This window comes from Notolepis coatsorum (assembly GCF_963971535.1).
Source record: "Notolepis coatsorum genome assembly, chromosome: 17".
NCBI classification, from domain to species: Eukaryota; Metazoa; Chordata; class Actinopteri; order Aulopiformes; family Paralepididae; genus Notolepis; species Notolepis coatsorum.
The window spans coordinates 40,194,485-40,211,502 of NC_140181.1; the positions used below are offsets into that span (position 1 = coordinate 40,194,485).

Genomic DNA, 17,018 nt, shown 5'->3' on the forward strand with positions numbered 1-17,018 from the left:
CGAATAAATAAATGATGATGATTAAAAAAAAAAAAAAAAAAAAAAAACATATACACAATATGTACAACGAAACAATGATTTAGATTAGTATTTACAGTGGTATAATATGCAGCGAATTAACGTTATACGATTTAAATTATAAATACAAATATGGTAACGTGGTTCATCAGAGCACTTGCGTGTGTTGGGTCAGGGTGACTAAAGCCAGGAGTCTAGGCTGTGGTGACGTCAGACAGCAGCGCCAAAGTTAAGTGTAGTTTGTCAGTGAACGAAAACATAAACATTGTTATTTTGCTACTTTTACGATTAATTGCGAGATTTTTCATGTTGAGCTATAGATTGTGGATGAATACACACAGAAAGGTACACCATGCATCCATTGGAAATACATTGCGATTTCAAGAGGGGTGGACCGCGCGGGAAACAGCAATGATGTAACCACTACACCTCCCTATAGAGCTCCCCCTCCCCCATAGAGCACTGAAATAAATGTTGAATAGATGGGGGGACTTAGAAGTGTGCCTTGAAAAATTAAAACCTATGGTTTGGTTTATTGGAATCCTTTCTCCCTACTGTTTTCCAGGATTCTCTTATCCTTAAATAGACACACACACATAACTAATTCATTACTAATAAATAACTAATAAACCCAAATCGGTTTTATATTCCTGCACTGTTTTTCATTCTCTCCTCTAAACAGAAGAGCTGCAACACCAAACTTGTTGTATTATTTGAATTTTCTTCATCTCCACGGCAACCTCTTGGGGATAGAATACATTACCTTGTATCCATCTATCTACAGTATATAAATAAATGGCTGCATTTATATAGTGCTTTTATCCAAAGCGCTTAACAATTTGTTCCTCACATTTTACCCATTCACTCACACACTGAAGGCGGAGGCAACCATGCAAGGTGCCGACCTGCTCAGCGAGAGCAATTAGGGGTTAAGTGTCTTTCTCAAGGACGCGCTGCCCGGGAGGAGTGGGAATCGAACCGAGAACCTCTGGATTACCAGACGAATGCTCTACCTCCCTAGCCACTGTCGCCCCTGTATATATGACCTGTCCTGGACAATATGAAATATGTTCTTGAATTTCATCAGATGATATCGGTAGGCACTTGAGATGCACATATTTTTCCAATGCGGTTGATAGAGCACTGGTTTCCTCAGAGCAGAGCACTACTCTTGGATCAGATTCCGTCTGTAGTCAAGGTCAGGACTTTGGACAGCGAGGCTGATCACAGCACAGCCCCCGAAGGTACAGCTTTTGGGCTGATAATAGAACTAGACTGTCTGTGAGGAGGACGTATTGTATGACGTCAGAGAGTTGAAGGGCAGGGGGCCTGTGTCAGTCAATGTCACTCCACGTTTAACCAATGAGACCACAGCATCTCTCTCCCGCTCTCTCTCTCTCTCTGTACACACACACACACACACACACACACACACACACACACACACACACACACACACACACACACACACACACACACACACACACACACACACACACACACACACACACACACACACACACACACACACACACACACACACACACACACACACACACACACACACACACACACACACACACACACACACACACACACACACACACACACACACACACACACACACACATCCTTCCATCCAGGTATTTTTTTTCTTACGTCTGATCTACCACAGGTGTACAGACTACAGAGTGTACTTATATGGCACAAGGGATGACATCATATCGTGTGTATTATTGGTCAATAACCCACTAACAAGGTAGCCAGGAAAAGGATATCCAAGCCTACATCTAGAGCCAATCCCAAAATCTTCCCTTGGCCCTACCCCTAGTTTTGGAGTGGCCTCGAGTGGCACTTGAGAATGAAGCTACAAGGGGAAGGGGGGGGGGGGGGGGGGGGATGGGGGGGTGTTAAGTAAGGGATAATGTATAGCTACGAGGTCATTGTCGCAAAATAATTGACCGACACGGAGTTTAGAACACCGAGGCGCCTCGCCGAGGTGTTCTTTAAACGTAGTGAAGGTCAATTATTTTGCGACAATGACAGAGTATAGCTATACATTATCCCACTTATTACATGGCTAACTTACTAACAATATACCTAATTAATTTTACACCATCGACAAGACGAGATCAAATGCAGACGCAGTTCTGTTCTGTCGCTCCGCTGTCATCGCCGGCAGCTTCACCAGCAGCCGGCAGGTGTGTCTGATTGGCTGCACTGATGCAGTGTGTGTCAGTGGGCTTGATTGCTACAGCTGCGCACAGCGGTCATTATTGCTCGGTAGAGGTCAGTTATCGAGTAATAACGGACCTCTGATGAGCGCTATTGACCAATCACAATCAAGCATTTCGGCGAATGTTAAAACGCCATGTAATAAGATAAGATAACGGCTTCATATTTGATCTTGAAATAGACCCCCTGAACCTGAATGCCGCCTGTGCTCAGTCCACACAATAACCTGGGTATTTGCCAATTGTCTCCATGAAGGGTGAATCGAGATCAATGACGAGTGAGCTGTGCTATTGATCATGTCTTAATGGAGTTATTTTTTTTTACGTTAATCCTGTTGCTGTGCTTAAAGCAATTTCATTATTATAGTGCTGGGTTTTCAGACAGTCTCTCTCTGCACTGTGCATGTCAGGAGCATCTCATTTAATCCCCTATACACTGTATATCGCAGAATATATACGCTTCTGCTCGGGCGAGGCTGAAAGAGAGCATTCCCAGTGCTCTGTAATTAGCGTGTTATAGAATAGAATAGAATAGAATAGAATAGAATAGAATAGAATAGAATAGAATAGAATAGAATAGAATAGAATAGAATAGAATAGAAATACTTTAATCATCCAGATGGAAATTTGGCACTACAAAACGCTCACAGTAAACAGTAAACATTTAGGTAGACAAAACAAAGTCACGAATAAGAATTAAAATAAGCCTAAGAATAAAATACGGTCCGGGATATACATTTCCTATGTTACATTCTAATATAAAATATACAGTAAAAATATACAGAACTATACAGTAAGTGTAAAATTGTACTATGTTCGGTTTAAAAATAAAAGTCCAGGAACATAGTACTGTCACCCTGTGCTCATTGATGCAGTGAGGCACAGTGATGCATTGTAAAGTCTGATGGCTGTCGGAATGGAGAACTTCCTGTGCCGTTCAGTGCTACATCTCAGGAGTCTTAGTCTAGCACTGAACATAATCTCATAGTCCTGATTATCTGAACTCTGTTGTCTCTACAATTCTTTTTATATCTGCCTATTGCCTTCATTGTCTACAACTGCCTTACACTGTAATCAATAATCATAACTACCTACTTCAAACTATAGTCTACCCATATAACTCTGTATGATATATATATTTATCCACATCTGTCTGAATATACCTGCATTATAATCATTTTTACATACCTGAATATACTATGTATATCTGTATATATCCATTCCTTACCTACTCTTACTAGTTATACGGGCGGGCGGTCCAAAGTGACGTCAGACTACACCTCCCTATACCCAGCGAGAGCTTTTCCACTCCTACTCCACTCACCGGTGGTGCCCTGATCTTAGATTCAGTTTCTGTTGTTTTGTTTACATCCTTCCTTGGCACTGGTATAGAGGCTTCCCTGTCAGTGTCTGTTTTTTTATGCGTCAAGTTTCACATTGTTGTGCTGCTGTGTCAGATGCTTCATCAAATCAGATGTTGTATTTTTTGGGGTTGCAAATTTTTTGCTCCCCCCACATAGTTTACAACCGACAGCTATTAAACGTGTAACATTACCTCTCTTCATCACCCTCCATGCTGCTTTTTGGCTAGTAGCCAATGGGACCTCGCTCTGCTGCTCGCGCACACATCATCTACCGAGGACCGCATATAAACGTAATCTAACATTATAGGAGGACTAAAAGACACACTGCATTCTGGCAACGATGTAACACAGAGTTACTTGGATTAGTAACTAATATAATTACTATTTTGGGAATTGTAAAGCCTTACTTTACTCGTTACTGGGAAAGTAATACAATTACAGTAACTAAGTAACGTGTTACTGCCCAACATTGATGATGACATACATTTTAATCTAATGTACTTGGTCTGTTGTGGTTATCATTGTGTTGACCTCAATAGCATTCACCCACGGATTACCTCCGGAGTGACCTTCGACATAAATCAAATGCTACGTCAGTTGACAGCTAAGCCGGCTCTCTGAGGCTGCGGTTACATTAGGGCCATTTCATTTAGTTTCATTTAGCTTTTCAGAACGCTGCGTATTGGCAGGCAAGTTAGAGTTAAGTTAGACGTCGTTTTGTCTCGTCTACTATATACATGTAGTACAATGCCAAAGCAGTAGGTGGCGATGTAGTTAAAACATGAAGGCCATTTTCAAACAATCAGAAAGGTTGAATGAGTCACTCCACATCCTGCTCAAAATCTCAGAAAGCCACCATCTTTATACCTCGCATGAGCCATTTAGCAACATAGCATTTATTTTTCAGCAAGAAATAAAGTGCAATAAACAAAAACGGATACATTCACTGTGTTCTGCCTCATTTGTTGATGATTTGTTGATGAAACAAAACTAACATCAACACAATTGACCACCAACAGCGGAGTTTAGTCTAACAAAAATATCGCAGATTTTGTTAGCTTACGTGCTAACGTGATTGGGATATGCCATTATAACAGTATAGCATTGTGGCTAGCAGCGTAGTAACGTTAATGCTAGCAGAATGAATGGATGTAAACGTTATTTAACAGATTGCAGAATGGGTACAATACAGTACGGCTCAATACAAACAATTGTTAAGGGAATGCAGACTGTTGTAGCTTGGACTGGGTTCCTTATAACAATAACTTGACAACACATGATCTTAGTTTAGCCGCAGCTACAGGCAATCTGAGGAGGATGCAGCTGATATCCTGTATAGGTCCAGCCAGGGGAGAATTTGGCGTCTGTGTTTACTACTGCGCATGGGCATTGGGCAAGAAACGGCTCCGTATCCGGCTTGCGCAAATTACATGGCACCATTGTCGGCGAGTTTCGCCGAGTTTCCAAAACGAAAACACCCTTTCAGCGTTGCCACTAGGAAAACGCGTTTTCCTGCCAAAACTGTGTTTCTTTTTAACTTGGACATGCAAACGTAATCATTCGAAAATACAACGTTGCTGTTTTACCCCAGTGTAACCATGGCCTGAGTATTAACACTGGTGGATGTGAACGACAACATGTTCTCTGAGGTTAAAAAGGTGCCAGAGATGGCAATTAGCAAGTGAGAGGCCACTGGACCTCCCACTGGTGTCAATCTGAAGGTGAAGTTATTGTGTTGAGAGGTATATGTGCGTTAACCTCTTCCACCCGGAGCCTATTTTCTGAAAATCCGCCTAAAATATATACCTAGGTAAATGGAATATTGCTCCACTTCTACAAGGTCCATTTGCATATTCTTGGTATCTAGGGACATCTACGGACCTCGAGGAATGTATTCACAGTATCAGAAATATTGTGTCTATTACTAGGCTTGCTTAAATTGTGATGAGACAAAGGAGAATATGAATTATGATTTTTCTTTGCATCTTTGACAGTGAATAACACCATGCTAATAATGACCAAACATAAAAAACTGCCACTGATCTCGTTCAGTACCTTCTTGATATCATGTGTACAGGAAATTAATAAAGGGAAGATGATTAAACAGAAGGTTCTGTAGATACAGTACTGAATTCTCCCATCCGGACCAATGCAATTTGAAATATTATAGAATATAGAATAGGAGGGCGGCTGGGTGGCGCAGCAGAGATTGCGCTCGTCACCAATGCGAGAGACTCCGGTCCCGAATCCGGGTGTCAGCATTGCCTCCGGCTTGGGCCAGCCGTCATACTAACTCGTTTGGCTGAGTTAGCGGAAGGAAAGTCGATGGGGTGGTAATCTGGCATTGTGGACAGCGACTCCTACAGGTCAGGTCAGGGCGCCTGCACAGCAAAAGACAGGAAGTGGTGAAGGCAGCGTGACCTCCCATGCGTTACACTTCACCAATGAAAGTCCGCGCTGTCAGGTGAAAAGAGAGCCGCTGGCTGTTTCCGCATGTGTCGGAGGAAGCATGTGGTAGACCTCAGGGCTCCCTTGACCGACCAGGTAGGGGAGTGGGCAATTGGCATAACGACTAAATTGGGATGGGAGGAAAAAAGCACAGAAAAATCAGGCGGAGAAAAAGAGGATAAAAAAAATATATATATATATAGAATAGGAGGCTTATAAATTACCTTATTATAGCCAATTCGCACATTTATATATATATATACATATATTATCTTTCAAATGCCCGAATTCAATTTGGATTTAGTATCACCAGGCGTGCATAAGAACAGATAATGAAATATACTGTAATCTACTGTACTTTTTTATTTTCCCCACAGTGCAACCGTTTTGAAACTAATTTCAGATCTAATTGTTCCTACATGTTAACAATAGGGAAGAGAAACTTGAAATATTTGTCAAAAACTTTACCTTTTGTGGCTTATTATCCCAAATATTAACAGTTATTGAAATAATTCATACAGAACTCTGAACCTTGAACCCCATAGATCCCTTCAGGAAGAGTAGTTTGGAAAAATTCCAATGCTGATCGACAGCTACCGTCTATTACAAAATGGCTGCAAAAAGCCTACAATTCCCATGGTTCAAAATTTCCAAAATGGTCGCCCTCTCGCAATAGACTTGAGCAAATCGAAAAATGTAATCTATCTAATGACACTTTTAACCTATTGCTAAATTAACATATTGATGATAATATACATTCTACATGCTGTTGTGACATGTTCATGATGTTAATACTTGAATACGTTTGAAATTAAAATCGCAAATTTTATACAACACGATGGACAGCACGGGGGGGAACAGGTTAACATCGCTACCGCTCACATACTGTATATTGGTGTTTTGGAGGGATGTGAATTTGCAACAGGACAATAGGCTACACATTCGAGCCTGACTTATTTAATTTTCTCATGATCAAACGATAATTGTGAAAATGCTGAAAATCTAGGGAGTTCAAGATGACGTAAGGCCACTTTCAAATGTTCTAAATGCCATTTAAAGGGGATAAAAAGGCTTTGTACCTTCTCTCCTGACTGTGATCTGAAGACACCTAGGGCTGATACCTGAAATGTCGCAGGTTTGACTGTGGCTGACGATTTGTCACGTCGACCCGTCCATCCTCTTGTCCTTCCTGTCTCTTTCCACTGTATGCAATTTATTAAAGCTCCCCTCCACTCAAAACCTTTTATTTTACCTTTTATTTAAATTTGTTTACGGATAACTCGTCTTGAAAACATTACTTTGACTGTACAGATTGTTATTTGTGCAGAGCTTGTCACCAGAGCGCCTTTTTCCACATTCTTCCCCTGGAGAGGGAGAGCTGCTCTGTACTTCCCTGAAATCTGAGTTGCATGTGTGATCAGGGGTGTAGCTGTAGATTATGGGCCCCATGAAAGAATGTATTAGTGGGCCCTCAATAAATGCGAGCGCGCGTTATGCGCGGGATGCTCGATATTGGCTTTTTTACCGATACCGATATTCAGATATTGTCCAACTCTTAATTTCCGATACCGATATCAACCGATATCAACCGATACCGATATATGCAGGGTTTCCCCGTCCAAAAAACTGAATAATTTCAGGTAACTAATCATTTCACTGGATATATATATAACAAATATTGTTATTGTTTTTTTTTGTTTTTAAACCGATACCGATATTTTCCGATATCACATTTTACTGCCGATATCGGCCGATAATATCGGTCGGCCGATAATATCGGACATCCCTAGTTTTTACCTATACATTCGGATCAGCAGCGGTAAATTATTTCTCGATAATTCACAGCTGCTAGGGGCAACGCGCAATAATGACCGCTGTTAGGGGCAACGGAGCGCTATTGACCAATCACAATCAAGCATTTTGATCGCAGTCACGAAAGGGGCTAAGCTTTACCATATGCACAGCTGCACTGCATCAGGTGCAATCAAGCCCACACACCTGCCGACGCCAGAGAAGCAACAGAACAACCGCGTCTGCATTTGATCTCGTCTTGTCGATGGTGTAAAATGAATTACGTATATATTGTTAGTAAGTTAGCCCTGTAATAAGCGGGATAATGTATAGCTATACTCTGTCATTGTCGCAAAATAATTGACCTTCACTACGTTTAGAACACCTCGGCGCGGCGCCTCGGTGTTCCAGAACGCAGTGTCGGTCAATTATTTTGCGACAATGACCTCGTAGCTATACATTATCCCTTACATACACATGGGGAAAGATTACACATGGGAAACAGCTGGGGTGATTACGAACGAGACACAGCTGGGGCAGACAAGACATATAATTAAGATAGAACTGTAGGGCCTAGACAGTGAAACAGGGGCTGAGACATAGAGCAATGCAGAGTTCTTGGGGATGAGAGTGTGGCTGCGGAGGGTTTGATGAGCAGATTGTGAAATGTCTTGAAAGAATATAAGCTGCAGACTTGGAATTCCTGGTAAATATCAATGGGTGCTTGTTTCCAATTAGCATATTCATAGATCCCTGCATTCTCAATGAGGGTGAAGGTGTGGAGATGCTGTTGCTTAATTTTCAGTCGTATACAAAGTGCAAAGACGTGTCCACTCACCTCTTTAGTTTTGTCCATGGCCTTCAAGACAGCGACGTTCAGCTTCTCCAGAGCGGACAAGACATTGACATATTCTCCCAGGTGTGGAGTGAAGTGTTCTGAGGGGAATGGTGTTAAAGATGTCGTAAGCGATTTCAACAGGCTTTAAAGCCTCCGGTCACAAGTGATTTCACTAGTAAACCCGAGAGCAGAGAAAGTGCTTCTGGCTGGAGGAAACAAGACTGTGCTGAAGCTGAAATGAGACTGTGCTGAAGCTGATGGGAGCAATACGAGTCAAAGTGGTTTGGGGCCAAAACCATAACTTCCTCACTCCATCACTTCATCACCACTAAGACCCTGAGACTGATGCATGCAGGGCTCTTACCACAGCAGACACAGAAACAAAACAGAAACACACCTTACTGCCACACAAAGAACATCCTAGGATCAATGATGACATTGATAGGACAGTCAATAAAAACACATTGAGAGTATCAGACAGAATTACCTGACAGTTTGTCCGTGTCTAGGTTGCTGGGAGGGACAAAGAGGGTTGTGAAGGGAAAGAGGACAGAAACAAAATGGTTTTAATGGAAAGAGGAAGAGGATTAGGATGCCTGACATGTTCTTATTAAAGCCCCAGTGAGGTCAGGCATCTCGAACATGTTATCGTGTAATGGTTTCTCCAGCAGATACAAGGCAGTGCTGATTGCACAGCAGGGCAGTGTGTTGGGAACCCCGGGGTCAGACCGAGAGCTGTACTGCATGCACATAGAAAGACAATCTATCTACTGTTATCTACTGTGCAAATAACTAAAACTTTTTAAAACTAAATTACTTAATTAATGACAATTAATGTGGACCTGCACACGCGTATGCAAAAATTGGACATTGCATTTACTGTAATTTTTCTATGATCTTCACAACAAACGCTTTCACAATACACCATTTCCAATTATGAGGATAACGGTTTTAACAATGAGTGTCATTGAGTGTGATGCATGGAGAAACATTATTTCTACATTTAAATTTGATGCTTTTGTCCACGCAAACTGGGCCGCTATGTCATACTCTAAATTCTAGTCTGCGGATAGAATATTGACTCGTGGCTTTTGAAGTGAGGTTGTCGACGTCTCCCTGCCAGGCGTAAGGAGGAGAGCAGGAGACACTGCAGATGACTGAGCAGGAGAGAGAGGAGTCCCAAGGGAAGAGGATCTTACTCAGTCCGCTGCTTGTCGATAGAGAAATACAGCTCCTGCATCTGCTCCTCCGTAAGGATACCGTCAGCGAAGTACGACTGGAACTCCTCCAAGGACAGCTTACCATCATCTGAAAGGCGAGGAGGGAAGGAGGAGGACATGTACAAATAAATAAATAAGAAATAAAAGGCACCTCGCCAAGCTTACACTGGAATGAGAGGATTGTCAGAGGTTTTACGACTCCCGTTTAGCTCTGTACTTCGAGGTAATGTTAAGAAATAGGCTCTTGATCCGCCTCCTTGTCGAATTCACGGCCGCCAAATTAATCCTAGACGTGTGAGTGTCTGACCCAGCAGCAGTGGAGCAATTACACTTCCCAAATATGGCACCTCAATTAACATATTATCAGATTCTTCTTCTCATGATGAAACTTTCTTCAGGCCATGTAATTCAAAGTCTTTTCCTTGAAACTGAAAAGATAATTACAGAATGCAATAAGAAATGACAATAAGAAACGATTAAAATGTGTGATTTATGATGTGATTTAGATATAGTATATAGATATAGATCTGACAATCCAATTTTCCATATACCTTGTGAAATAATTGCCCGGAATTGCGTACAAAACACAATGTAAGAATTGGCTGTGGTCAAATCTAAAATTACGTCAATTTATATTTTTTCCTATGATCCCATATTCTTGTATCAACCAACCACCAGTCAACTCATAGCCGATCTGCAATCTCCAGCAGTGACAAAGATAAATGTGCAGCCATGTCACCGTGCCCTCTAGTTAGGTGGCGTACACCATATGATAAGCCGTGTCTGTGGCTGTGGACAATTGGCCCGGTAGAGATGGAGAGCAGGGTACTGAGGGGTCAGATCTTTCCTGACAGTGGGGCATAATGAGATCTGTCTCTGCTCAGCTCCAGAGGCTACAGAGTCTCTCAACAGACCATCCCATCTGTTGGTAGGTTACTATAAGAATGATTCTGGCTTCATGCCTATCTTACATAATGGATGGCTCAAGCCTTGCTGATAACAAATTAGATACTTTTTCACCTCCCCTGGAGAGTGAGAGCTTCTCTGTACTCTGTACCTATCATGGTCCAATATGTGGCAATTGGACACCATTATCTTCAGCATACACAGAGAGCTGAGTAGGTGTTGACACGTCCTGAAAGAATATAGGTTCCCGACTTGGAATTCCTGGAAAATATCAATGGGTGCTTGTTGCCAATTTACATTCATATATCCTTGCATTCTCTATGAGGGTAAAGGTGTAGAGATGCTGCTTAGACATTTTCAATAGTTTATTGAACAATTTGGTGGTAAAAATAGTGGTGGGACTCGATAAAAAATTTTTATCGAATTAATTCGAGACTTTATAGTTAATTAATCACATTTTAATCAATATTTGATGCGAAAAGCTATTTTTTTTATTCAAATAAATTTTGGTATACGAGTTAATCAATGAATATACATTATACATATGTTTAAGCTCTTAAGCCTGGAGCCCTATTTTCTGAAAATCCGCCTAAAATACATACTTAAGTAAATGAAATATTGCTCCACTTCTACAAGGTCCACATCTATGGACCTCAGTGAATGTATTCCCAGTGTCAGAAATATTGTGTCTATTACTAAGCTTGCTTAAATTGTGATGAAACAAAGGAGAATATGAATTATGATTTTTCTTTGCATCTTTGACAGTGAATAACGAAGGTTATCCTATAACCCTAGTTATATGATTGGCGTAGCTGTCTGCTTCGCTCTATGGGATACACTCAGCGCCTGTGTGCGTCCAATGAAAACTTCTCACATGTACTTTCCATTTGCCCGACCACGCCCACCTCCGGCTACTCAAAGCCCAGGTGTGCAGTCTACTTCTCCGTTCCGAGTCTGAATTTCAGCGAAACCCAGCCAAGGGTCCTCAGGGCTGCGTTAAAAGCAGACAGCTACGCCAATCATATAACTAGGGTTATAGGATAACCTTTGTTATATTTCATTGGCTACGCAGTCTGCTTCGCTCTATGGGACAACAGGTGAAGCAGGGCGCATAGCCCCGACAAATGCACCCCCTGAGGTCCCTTCACGACCATCAGAAAAACATGGGGTGGGGACCGACCCCCTCGCACCTCCTAACGAGGAGCGGAGAGAAGGACACCAATCATACGCAGTGGGGCATAGTTACCCCAAAACGCACAAGGTGAGTAGATCATGCAAAAAACCGCCGTCCACCCCACCATGCACCCCACCAGCCGCCCGGCAGCGGGAGGCAGAAGGGGTTCCAGCTCTAAGAGCCGCACTCCTCCTTTACAGAGGCAGGGCCCCCGACCATGGCCGCGTAACAGAACCCCCCGGAAGGTTCTAATGAGGACCAAAATTACCAATACGTTAGGCCGTAGGGAGGCAGAATAGGCCCACTACCTCCCCACCGTATTGGGCTGGCACCCCACGTTAGAGGGAGTCAGCGAAGTCCGCCACGTGAGATGTGACACATCCCAGTGGCCGAGGTCCCACATCAATGATTGACCAACCAATTGAAAACGACCTTTTCAATCCAACTTAACAGCTTGGAGAACGGGTACTCCACCGCACGCTCAATACACACAGCTGTAAAAGATGAGCAGAGATGTGGAACTCAGTCTAAACCCTCTACTCGTCATCCACTCACATACGAGTCGGGGAGAAAAACACAGCACAGTACCACTGTGCGTCTTTCAACCCCATATTCGAATGACAAGCAGGGCCACTCTGTGTGGGCAGACGTCATCCCCCTTTGCAGCAGTAGGGGGGGCTGTCTAACAGCCTATACAGAGGATGGAAACCTTCACCATGCCTCCTCCCAAAATCAACCGATCGGGAGACATGCGTGGCATGGGTCTGAATCACTCCCCCCGTTTTCACAGAAAACCAGTCCCCATTACTGGGACTGGAAAATCGACCTATTTCGCCAACAAAATTCAGAATGAAACCGATTTTGTCTGGCTGTCGCGGCTGTGACACCTGCTGTATCACAGGGCCAGAAACAGAGCAAGACGAAAAGAACCTTGTATAAACAACCCGGCGCACGCAACTCCCCTGGTTGCTAACGCCAGAGCTAGCAAGGGTCCCCATATATCCGCAGACGGATAGCGGGGAACCCCTTCTATGCAAAGGACAGATATGTAAATACAGATATGTAAATACCATACATCACCGCTTACTGTACCTTCTCCCAATGGGAGCGGCAATGCGGCGTGCTGCCCGCGCTCATGGTTGACCAGAGGAGCTGGATGTAAGGTATTTAATGAATAAATATAGTACAACCCCACACATCAGGCCTTCTCACGAAGGAGAAGACTGAAACGTTATATACACATATGAACAGATTGTAAAGGACCCCCTTCAGGCATAACGCCGGTCCCAATTTGAAACAACGGGACCAGCCACCGGATACAGCGGCTTCAACATTATTATAAACAACACAGACTGCAGGGTCACTGAACAATCTAGTATCAGACACAGTCAGAAATCATACCAGGTATATTCTTAAAACGTCATATCCAACGCACACGATCAAGCACAATGCCCCCACCGAGTGCAACGCCAGTTCCCATTCTTCAAATAAAAAGAAATGGAACTCCAAGCACCGCTCGCAAATCTCCGGGCTAAACGCCAGGAGGCAGCGGGGTCAAATCATATTACAATAATAATAGAATCGCCAGGGGGCAGCGGGTTCAAAGCGGTCGACTAATCGGTTGAAAGGAGCCGTAGTCGACTGCCAACCTCTTAGTAAAAAAAAATTAAAAAAAATTGTAATTATTTTTTTTAATTTATTTTTTTAATCATTCTTTCCAAAAGAAAATAGAATAGAATAGAATAGAAATACTTTTATTATCCCGTGGGAAATTTGACACTGCAAATCGCTCAACATTTAAACATTTAGACAGAACAGGTCACGAATTAGAATAATAAAACGAATCAAATCAAGTTGCCTAGGATAAGAGTAGAGTAAAATAGAATAAAAATGGAATAAAATATACAGTAAATAAATAAAGTAAAAATATACTGAGGTCTACAGTAGGTGTAATATTGCACAGTGCTGTTTCAAACTAAGTCCAGGAAGATGGTAACTGCCACTCTGTGCTCAGTGATGCAGTGAGGCACAGTGATGCATTGTATAGTCTGATGGCTGTTGGAATGAAGGACTTCCTGTGCCATTCAGTTCTGCATTTCGGTAGTGTGAGCCTAGCACTAAACATGCTCCTCCTGTCAGCCAAGTCTGTGTATAGTGGGTGGGAGGGGTTTTCCCTGATGGCCTGGAGCTTAGCAAGGCTCCTCCTCTCCGCCTCTAACGCTAATGGCATGCATACCAGAGGCTAACTGCCTACGAAAACAGGCACAGAGGCACTGAAAGAGGATTTCACCCATCTAATGAACACACTAGACTAGACAAATATCAAGATATATCCATCAGTGGACCAATTGCAGTGGACAACAATTGTATCGACAGATTGCAGAATGGGTATAATGCAGTACGCCTCAATACACACAATTGTTAGGTGGATGTAGCCCAGGGCAAGACATTCCATCTCATTCCTCTGGGCACCCCATTTTCAATTTACCATATATATATTTGCATACATATATATATATATACACACACATATATGTCCAAAACCACAACTCCCCGTCGTCGTGCTATTACATAACACGAGTGAGGAGTGTGGACATACGAGACACATTTCAATATGTATATGTGACAGTGACGGTATATGTCCTAAACGGCCCCTCATACAATTCCCCGACCTTCTGAACACGAGTGGGGAATGTGGACACACCGTATGGCCCCGCGCGGCACTTCACTCTGTTAAAAACAGGTGATACACGGCGCGAGCCAGCATGACATATAGATTGATATAATATAGATTGAAAAAATGGTATCAACAGATTGCAGAATGGGTACAAAGCAGCACGCCTCAATACACACAATTGTTAGGGGGATGCAGACCAAGGGAAAGACATTAAAGTCTTATTTACCCCAGTGTACCTCATTCATAACATACCATATACATATATATATATATATACATATATATATATATATACATATATGTCCAAAAAACACAATTCCCTGTCGTCGTGCTATTACATAACACGAGTGGGGAGTGTGGACATACGAGACACATTTCAATATGTATATGTGACAGTGACGGTATATGGCCTAAACGGCCCCTCATACCATTCCCCGTCCTCCTGACAAAACACGAGTGGGGAACGCCACACTGTGTGGCGCGGCGCCTCACCTTGTTAAAAAACAGATGATATAAGGTGCGAGCCAGCCTGATACATAGATTGAAAACGAGACATAATACCGATTGAAAATCATATTAACAGATTGCAGAATGGGTACTGTGGTATAATATAATGTCCTCATGTAAAGATATTCCCCTCCCCTGTGTCCCCTTACCTGTGCCCCCCCCCTCTGTGGAATAAGACATTCCCCTCCCCTTTCTCCCCAATCCTATGCCCCCCCCCTTTTCTCCCAAATCCTGTGCCCCTCTCCCCAAACCTGTATCCCCCCCCCATTTGACCTATCAAATGGGACCACATCCCCCCCTTGTTAACTACATAAGTCTCCTCCCGAGATCAATCCAGGTCTTCTCACCTGGGTCATTTCAGCTGATCACCTGGGGCGAAGCCCTCAGCCATTCTCTCTCTTGTACTATGTATATTTCTATCTGTCTGGATAATAAACCATATTATCTTGACCTCGGTTGACTGAGAACATTCTTCTTCAGGATATCCACGAATATCCCACAATTGGCGTCTACGAACTTGTGACGGACTCTTTGCGTCCCACCGGCGTGCTGTATTGTTTCATCGATACAGAGAAAAGTGAGTATAATAGATGGTCGACCAAAAATGTATGGCAAGGAATTAAAACCTTCCCGCTTTTCTCTGTGCCAGGTGAATGTTACAGAATGTTGTCAAATATTGAGATCATGGCTGAGTAATAATAATGTGCATTAATATATCTGATCTGTATTGAAAATCGTTACCAGGGCAACGCGTGCACCTGGGTCCTTATCAGGCGGTTCTGAGAGGATGGGTTATATGTGCTATTCCCGAAAGCTTTGGCACAAAATAAGGTTGTTGGATTGCTAACCCTAGCCTAGCTGATGCAGGCTAAAATATAGGCAACAAAAGAAGAAACGTGGGCTTATTAGATGTGATATAATTACAGACATAATGTGTAACTACTGTTTGGGAATGGTCAAATGTCTGTATGCTATGTGAGCTGCGAGATACCCTGAATTTCCCCAAGGGGATTAATAAAGTATCTATCTATCTATCTATCTATCTATCTATATCCTTGGAAAACGCTACTCTGTTAGAACCTATTCTGTGATTCTTTTGGCAAAGAGGCGGGAAGATAGGACCGAGAAGCTGATAAAGAATCATAATTAGATTTACCAGAGTAACGTCATAATATTCATTATTTCAACCTCAAACTAAGCCCACAATCTCTTCCATTCCTGAAAACGATGTATTCGGATTAAATTAACCAATTGATCATACAGATAGCGGGAAGATGATTACGCGATGTCCTAGTAGTACATGATTACGCGATGTCCCGAGAGTACGTGAATGTACATTAAACGGGACATTAGTTGCGGAAAGTACATTAAACGGGACATTAGTCGCGGGTTGAAGAGACCGAGAGTGTGACTAAAAGGTATATATAATCTAATATAGCGCTGTTAAATTTCGAAGTTCAGGATTCGGTCGTTATGTTTTAAAAACGATGTATAGTTAAACCGAGGGTAAACAAGCCTTGTCGCAGCAGGGTGCTGGCCGACTAAACGAACAGCGATCCAATACAATCAGGTATACAAACACGTTAACTTATATATATTATTGTTTGTTTGTCTGTTTAAGTCTCGTTTGTATGTGCACAAGTATTATAGGACCCGTCGTGTTGCTTTATTGAGTCAAGAACCGGCTGCTGATAGCGGCCCGAGCATTGGGACCGTTATACAGAGAATAACATTGGGGTGCAACTCACGCGACAAACTAGGATACTAATTTCCGGAACCAACAAAACCGGCCCACGGGAACGACCATTTGGGAAGTATAGTTTTATCGTTTCAGTTTGTTT

General features: G+C 42.6%; 1 protein-coding gene across 1 annotated transcript in view; it reads right to left on the reverse strand.

Moving 5' to 3' along the window:
• LOC311243851 (N-terminal EF-hand calcium-binding protein 1-like) overlaps positions 1-17,018 on the reverse strand; it is a gene marked incomplete at both ends in the record, with an annotated part of 96,258 nt that overhangs the window by 22,746 nt on the left and 56,494 nt on the right. Inside the window, 3 exons of the mRNA XM_084333223.1 lie at positions 8,694-8,791; positions 9,181-9,206; positions 9,893-10,001. Of these exons, the coding sequence (XP_084189349.1) occupies positions 8,694-8,791; positions 9,181-9,206; positions 9,893-10,001 (233 nt within the window). The remainder of the gene's footprint in view (positions 1-8,693; positions 8,792-9,180; positions 9,207-9,892; positions 10,002-17,018) is intronic.